This window comes from Arachis ipaensis, chromosome B04 (genome assembly GCF_000816755.2).
Source record: "Arachis ipaensis cultivar K30076 chromosome B04, Araip1.1, whole genome shotgun sequence".
Lineage (NCBI taxonomy): Eukaryota > Viridiplantae > Streptophyta > Magnoliopsida > Fabales > Fabaceae > Arachis > Arachis ipaensis.
In genome coordinates this window covers 43,622,915-43,632,415 of record NC_029788.2, presented here as the reverse complement: position 1 = coordinate 43,632,415, position 9,501 = coordinate 43,622,915, and the positions used below count along the sequence as shown (strand labels likewise).

Genomic DNA, 9,501 nt, shown 5'->3' with positions numbered 1-9,501 from the left:
AAAAGGAGATGTTACACCTAGTGGCTAGTGAGGCGTTTGATTCCTTCATGGTTAGAGTTCGAGACATGTCGTAGCTCTTTTTGAAGACAATTAACTAGCGTTCCTACTTTCTAATATGTTCCACGCATTGCAAGTCGAAGGTGGAGGCGCGGGTTGACCACGGTTATCATATCCGGTTCTTTAGTGGTTTACATCGGTTCGGATCAGTTGTCATGCGGCCCATTGGCTAGTATGGCATTAGATTCCTTTATGATGTGAGACTGTGAGTGGTTTACACCGGTTTGGATCGGTTGTCATATGGCCGAGTGACTAGTGTGGCATTAGATTCCTTCATGGTGAGAGTTCGAGACATGTCAGGGAATGGATCCTTTCAATTTTTTTAACAATTGAGAGAGTAAAGTGTGTTCTCTCACCATTAATTTTATAAGTGAAACCAAGAATAAATATGAGAGAGAGAGAGAGCAATGAAGGGTTAGAGATCACACTTTACACTCTCAATTTTTTTTTAACAATTGAGAGGATCCATTTCCGACATGTCATAGCTCTTTTTTTAAGGCAATTAGCTGGCGTTCCTACTATATTCCAGGCATTGCAGGTCCAAGGTGGAGGCGCAGGTTGACCATGGTTGTTATGTCCGGTTCTTCAGCAGTTTAAACCAATTCAAATAAGTTTTTCTGAATTTGCGGTGTGTTCAGACCAATGTTTTGAAAATCGGTTCGAACCGGTCGGTCGAACCAAAAACCGTTAACAAACACAGTTCGGACAGAAGGGAAAACTGCCAAATTCAAGAACAAAAATTAAACCGCCGAACCGGCCAAAAACCAGTCGGTCGAACTGAACCGGGACCCGGCCGGTTTTTTAGTTTTTGCCCAAAACGCTGCGTTTTGCTCCCAAAAGAACCCTAGCATTCAGTCTTCACTCTTCAGTTCTTCACCCAGACAACACTCTCGAGCCTCCACCCTCCAACCCTCGACTCTCACCTCTCGCTCTTAGTTACCACGCCTCTAGTCTCCACCTCGAGCTTCCGGCGCACCCTCCGTCCAGCCACCGCCGCGGTCGCAAGTTCCGTGGAAGTCACTCACCGTCGCAAGTTCCTGGAGCCAGCTTGGAGATTCGCACAGCTCTGTCCGTCACGAAGTCAGCAGTGGAAATCGCAGCCACCGCCACCACTCCTTGCCGTCGCGAAGTGTCTTCCCGCCGACGCCAGCCCTGTTCGACCCTTCCACCCCAGCCACTGTCCCTGTCGCCGCCAGCTCTGCATTCTTCCCTGTCTTCCACTAACCCTAGGTATAAATCTAATTTGTTGTAATAATAATTGTTGAAGTGACTCCTCCTGTTAACCAGCATGCATCAGAGAAGTCTTCTTCTATGTGACTGAAAATCATGCTTATTTACATAATCTAATTTGTAAAACAAAGAAGAATATGAACCATTCAAGAGGGAAAGATAATATTCAGGTCCAAAATCCAAATGGCTATCAAAGGAATAGCATAACAGTGTTGGTCTTCATGATTTCTACATAAGCCTTGATTTGTTCAGATGCATTAGTTAGAGTTCTTCATTAGTTAGAATTCTTCATTAAATGATTAATTTTTTGGTGCTGGTTGCTGATTAATTCTTTGGTGCTTGTTGTTGATTAATTCTTTAGTGCTGATTGCTTAAAGCATTATTAACTATTAAGTGATTAATTGTTTAAACTGATTGTTTAGTGCTGACTGCTTAAACTGATTGTTTGAAGCATGATTAAATGATTAATTTTTTGGTACTGATTGCTTGAAGCATTACTAAATGATTAATTGTTGAAGCTGGTTGCTTGAAGCATGATTAATTGTTATAGTTTATTGTTGAAACCTTGATAATTGATTAGTTGTTGGGTTTAGGGTTGCTTGCTGATTTGGCATTGATAAGTTGATTAGTTGTTAGATTGTATTGTTATGGTAGATTTTGATGATTGATGACAAACTTGGATCAGTTGGATGTTGGCATTTTATGTTTGATTGGTTGTTTTTGTTATTTGACTTAAGTTTGTATTTGAATGAGATCATAACATTTTGGTTTATGTAATACTTTTAATTTGGATGATATTTTAAGGTTTATATTAGACTATAATTATGTTTAATGTGTTATATTAGACTATATCACACGAACTGGATTAAGATCCGGTTCATTGGTTTTTCAATTGAACCGGATGGTCCGACGATCTAATAATTAGAGATTAATTTGAAGTTCTGAGTCCAAAATTGATTGAATTCCAAAATCCAAATCTAGAAAGATTCTTTTGTCCCTGTATATAAAACCAAAATGTACATAGAAACCCTGTCTCTTCGCTCTTCCTATTCTTCTCACAACAACCTCCCTTCCCACGTTCCCTGAGTCCCTCTCTTGCTCGGCGTCTGCGTCCCTACCGGAAAAACCGCAGCGGAAAGCCGCTCTTCGTGCTGTCTCTGTCCTGTCAGTGTTGTTGTGTATCTCTGTTATCCGTTTCTCCATATCCGGCGCTGTAATTCCGCCGTAGTCATCCATCAACAGCATCAGAGGTTTATGGTTTGTTTTCGTCTTGTTTTCGAATTCTTATTTGAATAAAATTATGAAAATTGCAAAGGAAAATGGCAAATGATGGTTTTACACTTGATCTCTGAACTTCAGGTAAGTTCTTCTGTTGACAAGTTCATTAGTTGATGCCTTTATTCCTTTGCACTTCACATACCGGTTTATGGTATGCTTCAAGTTTCTTTATGTTTGAATGAAAAGATAATACACACTTGTTTGATACCATCTAGAATTTGTATACCATCTGTTTGTTAAAAGTTCTGCTCGACCATTACTTTTATATTGTAATCAATATGGTTTCTGAACTCAGTTCATGTGATTTAATTGATAAAGTTATGTTCGATGATTAGTGTTTGCAAATGAATGTTGGTATGAATGTGCTTTTGTAAAATTAATTTTTATTAAAATTGGATAAATTTCAATGTGGTTTGTGTTTGGATTTTTTTGGTTGGACATTATTTTGAAAAATGAATATTGTTTGGACCATGTTATCTAAACTTACATTGAAATGCAAAATTACTAGAAGGAAAGTCAAAGATCAAAATTAACATACTACTCAATATAAAAGGTCAAAATAGGTAACTAACATCTTATCGCTATTTAGAACAAAACTCAATCTACGTTGAGCTTACCCAATATTATCCAAATACAATTGTATTCATTTGAGGCAAACTTAACATGCGTTGGGAGATGACCAATGCCAAACCAAACATCCACTAATATATATGTTGTGTATTATCATTCTTTTTTGCAGGTTCTCAATGACAATTGATAGTTCAACCATAATATTTCTGGTTCATTCTTCTAAATAATGGCCTACGCGGTGTCATTTCCTGGTGTTCATTTTGTTCCATTGGGAAGAATTCTGTGCAGACATGACAGATTCATTTTAGCTGCACATTCAAATAGGAGGAGAAGATCAACAAAGAATGTCCAACTTCCACGACGTGCCAAGCAACCTCCAGAGTTTGGCGTTAATCTGTTCTTGAAGAAGCCTAGCACCACCCCTGAAAAAACTGAGGAAGATATTGATTTCCGTGAAGGAGGATCTATTGTTGCCAACGAAGAGGAAAAAGAAAATACTATTGTTCTTTGGGAATCTGATGAGATTGAAGCCATCTCTTCCTTGTTTCAAGGGAGAATCCCACAAAAGCCTGGAAAATTAGAACGGAAAAGACCTCTTCCACTTCCAGTTCCCTACAAGCTTCGACCCTTGGGACTACCTACACTGAAACGACTAGTGAAATTAGCAGCTCCAGCAGCAGCTTCATCCCGTGCTTCTATGGCTAAGAAAGTGTATAAGAGCCCAAGTTTCCTAGTTGGGTTAGCAAGAGAGATCAATAAGCTTAAACCAGACAAAGATGTATCTATAGTTCTTGGAAAATGGGTGCAGTTCCTAAGGAAGGGATCCTTATCAATGACAATACGGGAATTAGGTCATATGGGGCTCCCTGAGAGAGCTTTGCAGACATTCAATTGGGCACAAAAGCAACATCATCTCTACCCAGATGATTGGATTCTGGCCTCAACGGTTGAAGTTTTGGCCAGGAACCATGAGTTGAAGATTCCATTCAACATTGAAAAGTTCACTGCTTTGGCAAGTCGTGGTGTTTTGGAGGCAATGATAAAGGGTTTCATTAAAGGCGGAAACCTTAAGCTTGCATTGGAGGTTCTTTCGGTATCAAGAAGGGACAAAAGAATGTTGGATCCAGGCATTTATGCGAAACTGATATTAGAACTTGGAAAGAACCCTGATAGACACAAGCATGTAGAGTCATTATTAGATGAACTTGGAGAAAGAGATGAATTGAATCTAAGCCAGCAAGATTGTACAGCTATAATGAAAGTGTGCAATAAGATACGGAAATTTGAATTAGTCGAGAGCCTGTTTAGCTGGTTCATACAGTCCAGTTCCGAACCAAATGCTGTCATGTTCAGTTGTTTGATTCACAGCCGCTACACGCAGAAGAAATACAGGGAGGCATTGGCTGTAGTTTGGGAAATGGAGGCTTCAAACTGCCTCTTCGATCTTCCGGCTTATCGTGTGGTGATAAAGCTGTTTGTTGCTTTGAATGATCTACCTAGAGCTGTGAGATATTTTTCAAAGCTTAAAGAAGCAGGATTTTCTCCCACTTACGGCATATACAAGGACTTGCTTGGAATCTACATGGCCTCCGGAAGAATGGCAAAGTGCAAGGATATCTGCAAGGAGGCAGAGGAAGCAGGATTCAAGCTGGATAAGTATTTGGCCTCACCCGATTTGACGAATCAAAAGCAATAGGTTTTCATAATCTTGCAGCTTCTAGTTGTTTATATCAATTCTTAATCCTTCTTAATACTGTAATGGCTACTATGCCATTATAAGCTTCCATGTACATTCTGTTATCAAGGATGAGGGGCAGAAAAATTTGTAGTATACAAGTGAATTGTGAAAACCACTTGTATCTATTATGTGTCTCCATATGTATGAAAGTATGACCATAATAATGTTGATATTATTAACTTTCACTGTGTTTCAATTGAGAACCAACAGGAATGTGAAAAGCCTGGGATTAGAGACATTCGATTGAGAACTGCCAGTTTCTGATAATAGGTAACAATATACGGTTTAGAAGAAATATCAATTGAAGGGTAATGTATTTGAAAACAAAAAGTTCAATCAAGTTCATTTATTTTATGATAAATACTTTAAGGTTCTAAGGTCTAACAGGAACAACAGTAAAAAGTATGCAAATTAGTATTTACTAAAGCTCACTTTTACATGCTATTGCTGCCTATATAACAGTGTAGCTACCACTAAAATTAGTAACCCTCATTGAATTACGTCAGCTATACCATCAATTAAATATCCTGAATACTAATATGCTGTTGCTATTTCAATCTGCATTTTGCATAATACTGTCTAAACATGCTGCTGCTACATCAATCAGCATTCTGCAATATGCTTTAATCAAATGGCTCAAGATTGAAGATGAAGGGGCAATCTTCTTCAGGAAGCAACACGTACAGTGAGATTACCACCACTAGAAGAACTGTTTCTCATGATCTCAAATCTGTGTTTTGATGTTTTTTGAGTTTGATCACTGTCTTTTCCTTCATTGTCTTGTCTTTTTGCTCCTTTACTACTCTCCGATACTCTATGTTTTTGCAGTGTAACCTTTGCTCGGTCTTTCTCTCCCGAAAGGCGATTATTTGTTGCAGGATTGGGGCGGCAGCTCTGGCTGGTTGATGGAGCAGGAGAAATTGTTCGACTGGCTTTAGACACATTTGTCTGACTGCACTCTTCGACCAAAATACTATATCGTTCGTTTGATGTTACATATTCACAAGAAGATTGATCACTTCTGGTCTTCGATTTTGAAGGTAATGATACAGCTGCTTCACTCCCTGAACATTTTGGTTGATTCTGTGCTTTGCTACTTCTGGTGTTACGTGACACAGCCTGAGGAATCCACTAACATTGATTAGGTGCAGTTAAAATAACAGTTTGACGAATTACTTGACTAAATTATTAAACTAAACGAGGTAAAGAAAGGCTGAACCGACCCCAAGTCTAAGGAAGTCTCATAATTTTGAAGATGAGTGTGAACAAGACGTAACAGTTCATGAATAGATCATAAGTTCTAATCAGTTCATGTATAGATCATAAGTTCTAATTTATAAACAAAAAGCAAACTAGGAAAATTTAGGGGCTGATTGGTTTAAGTTTTCATTTTCATTTTCATTTTCGATGAAAATGAAAATATGACATTTTTTAAAAAGACAGAACAAAGTTAAAAACGCTATTGTCATGTTTTCAGTCTTTCCAGTTTTAACTTTTGAAAACGTTTTTACACCAAAACAGCGTTTTTAGTTTTGGGACAAATGTTCGGAGTTCACCTACTCGTTTTTATATTATTTTTTTTCTCACTGACGCGACATTCACCCAATGTACTTCGCTCGTTCTTTTCCGTCTTCTCTTCCTTCTCTTCCTTTCTCTATATGTTCTGTTGTTAGGATATCCATTATTTACCAATTTATAACATACATCTTTTGAAAAAAGTGATTTTTTTTTATTTCAATTGATTCTCAATTTTTTATTTTATGCTTGATTTTTGTATCTTTGAGTATATAGACAAGATAATTAAAGAAAAAAATAGAGCTCTAATTAGAACTAAAATATATATTTATTGAGTTTTTTATTTTATTTAGTATTAAGTACGTACTATCCGAATTAACATGTATTTGTTAAATTTCTTTATTTTTGACCTTTATTTTTTTGTTTAAAAAAATAATTTTGTTATGAAAATAATTTTAATAAAAATATAGTTTTGTGATTTTAAACTATTGAAAATAAACCAACAAAGCATATTTTTATTATTTTCGATACTTAAAAATGAATCTTCTTCTCACAAACCAATAGCCTTTTCTAAAATGGGAAAAGTTGAAAATGAAAATCATTTTCAGAAAATCAAAATAGAAAACGAAAATAGAAAATATTTTTACAAACTAATCAGCTCCTTAGAAAGCCTGTACCTTATTACCCTGTGATTGTGAAGACGAATTCGTGCGATAAAATGAAGGCATTGGTGTTGCTTTAAAGTTAAGGCTCTTCCGGAGTTTTTTAATGTCAGCTTCTTTCTTCTCCTGCATAATTAGACCTTGAATATAAGAAAATTCTTCAAGCTTCATAAATACGAAACTAAGTGGAGTCAGCTACATTTAGTTAGAGTTACACAATCCTTTGGAAACCCAGATCTTTCATATTACTCAGACAAATTACATATTAACATTAGCATAAAAAAAAAAAAAAAGGAAACTCATTTGGAACTTGGTAACTTCATTTCTTTCTTCAAGTTTAACCGGTTTGAAAACTTTACCCTGATATTCTATCATGCATACCAACTTATAAGAACCATAAGATATTATTGGTAACTTAAAATTACCTGTGATATTGCTTGTATTTGATTCATCTCAGCTTCCTTGGCGTGCAATTTTTCTTCCAACTTCAAGTAGAACTAAGTAAAACAATCATGGAAACAAATCAACATTCTTAAAAACCCATTTTTTTCTTTTAATGATAAAAACATAAAAAGCACAGGGAAAGTGAGACTAAAATGATAACACTTGCCTCTTTTCTCCGTTCTGCTCGTTCACTACATTTAAAGTTGAAAGCTGCAGCCTTAGGCTTACCATCAGACTTTGTTGTATTGAAAGTTCGATTTGACCTATATGACATTAATCACAGATAAAAAATAAGGAAATCAAAACATTAATCCGTACATATAGCACTACAGGTTACAAACCTCTCTGCTTCTTGAATTCCTTTGGAATTGGTTTTTAGCACAGTAGCTTGGGATTCTGCATCCTTTTTAATCCTTGATACTTTATCACTATCACAATTTAAAAGCATTTCAGGTATGAAAAATGTGAAGTGAATAATAACACTTCCAGAAGAGAAACAACTACCTTTTTCTTTCATGAATTAGGCTTTCCGGAACTTTAGAAACCTGCATACGGAGGCACAAAAGTTAAGGGGAATCCAAAGAGTAGAGAATACCCCAAATCAGTCCCTAACAAACTTTTAGCCGGACAAACAGATTTATCCACCAAATGAATATCCAAACTTTTACTTATTTAGACAAATCATCAATCCTCACATCAGATTGTTCGTCTATATGGAGGGACTAATATGAGAATTTTAAAATTTCTTAGAAACTGTTATGTCATTATTAAACAACGATAAGGACAGATTTGTCTATTTTTAATTGACGTAATGATTGATTTGTCTAACAAAATAAATGGTTAGAGACTAATTTGGTGATTAAAATTTGTTGAAAATTAAAGTGTCCAACTAAAAATTTTATGGGAACTGATTTGGGGTACTACTCCAACAACTATAAGCCAAATATATAGAAGGGAAACCATGTTCATACCGTATAGCAATACAATGGAATTAACAACCAAAATTTTTAATACTCATAAATTCTTACCTCTTTGGTGGTGGTTCTGCACAATGATTGAGTAGTTGGAGTTGCAGGTTTAGAGGAATTCTTTCCCATATTTGTTCTCCTTGGACTCTCTCTACCATGATATTTTGCAGGGTCCTTTGATGATCTTGAAGAACTGCTTTTGCGCACTTGAATATTTTTTACTTCAAAATTCAGACTAGGCTCTGTCTTTGTTTCCTATGTATATAAGAAGCAAGGTTGTATAAGAAAGGGAAACAAGGCTTCAGTTGAAGGAAATACAAATTATAAGCATAAGCACATGCTGTTATGGTTAAGATAAGTAATCTTGATGTACTATCTTCATAGTATTTATTCTGCACCCAATTAACACTATTCACACCAAACACTCGAAATGTGTACCTTCGGACAAGGATTCACAGGATCATGCAAAATTGCTCTATCAACACCATGAGCTGGTTCATTCACGGTCATACTGGTGCTTCTTGAAAATTCATCATCATTTGCAGTTTCATTGTCTTTCTTCGCTTCAGTAATCCCCCCATTACTGACTAAGAGTATATTTCTTGTTTCATTTTCAAATCGACAAGCTTCATCTAAAGTAATATCTTTATGAGTGAAATCTTCCAAATAATTTGAACTGTTCATAGGAGATTCTGTCTGCAAACTTGAAACTGAAACAATTGGACATTCTCTGATGACATATTCTCTTTCACATGTAATCATTTCATAATCTCCATGGTAATCTGAACCATTGTGTTTATGCACAAACTCCTCTTGGGATCTTTCTTCTATTTCAACATAGTTGCTTGCTACATCTGCTCCAAAATCTTCTTGGAATCTTTGATCAAATTGAATATAGAAGTCATCTTCATTTGGCTCTTGGAAATTCTTCTCTATCTGAACACAATGTGTATTTTCATCCGAATCGAAATCCTCTCGTGACATTTCATCATATTGAACATAATGAACATCATCATTTGAATCAAAATTTTCTTGGTTG

General features: G+C 36.1%; 2 protein-coding genes across 4 annotated transcripts in view; one reads left to right on the top strand and one right to left on the bottom strand.

Moving 5' to 3' along the window:
* LOC107639298 (pentatricopeptide repeat-containing protein At2g01860) lies at positions 1,144 to 5,069 on the top strand. 3 transcript variants are annotated; one of them, XM_021121137.1, is made up of 2 exons: positions 1,144 to 1,287; positions 3,305 to 5,069. In XM_021121137.1, exon 2 carries the CDS (start codon positions 3,362 to 3,364, stop codon positions 4,829 to 4,831), a length of 1,470 nt encoding a protein of 489 aa, XP_020976796.1. In that variant the 5' UTR covers positions 1,144 to 1,287; positions 3,305 to 3,361; the 3' UTR covers positions 4,832 to 5,069. The 3 variants fall into 3 exon arrangements, with proteins under 3 accessions (XP_020976796.1, XP_016198263.1, XP_016198262.1); XM_016342777.2 differs by lacking the exon at positions 1,144 to 1,287 and adding an exon at positions 2,309 to 2,544; XM_016342776.2 differs by lacking the exon at positions 1,144 to 1,287 and adding an exon at positions 2,311 to 2,537 and having other exon boundaries at positions 3,305 to 5,065.
* LOC107639297 (protein WVD2-like 7) overlaps positions 5,205 to 9,501 on the bottom strand; it is a gene marked incomplete in the record, with an annotated part of 5,821 nt that continues 1,524 nt past the window's right edge. The window contains 8 exon segments of the mRNA XM_016342775.2: positions 5,205 to 5,992; positions 7,066 to 7,176; positions 7,476 to 7,547; positions 7,661 to 7,757; positions 7,836 to 7,922; positions 7,999 to 8,039; positions 8,523 to 8,717; positions 8,901 to 9,489. Of these exon segments, the coding sequence (XP_016198261.1) occupies positions 5,540 to 5,992; positions 7,066 to 7,176; positions 7,476 to 7,547; positions 7,661 to 7,757; positions 7,836 to 7,922; positions 7,999 to 8,039; positions 8,523 to 8,717; positions 8,901 to 9,489 (1,645 nt within the window).

What these genes read in the sequence shown, in the direction of transcription:
- LOC107639298 (XM_021121137.1), top strand. Translation starts at nt 3,362, where the DNA reads ATGGCCTACGCGGTGTCATTTCCTGGTGTTCATTTTGTTCCATTGGGA.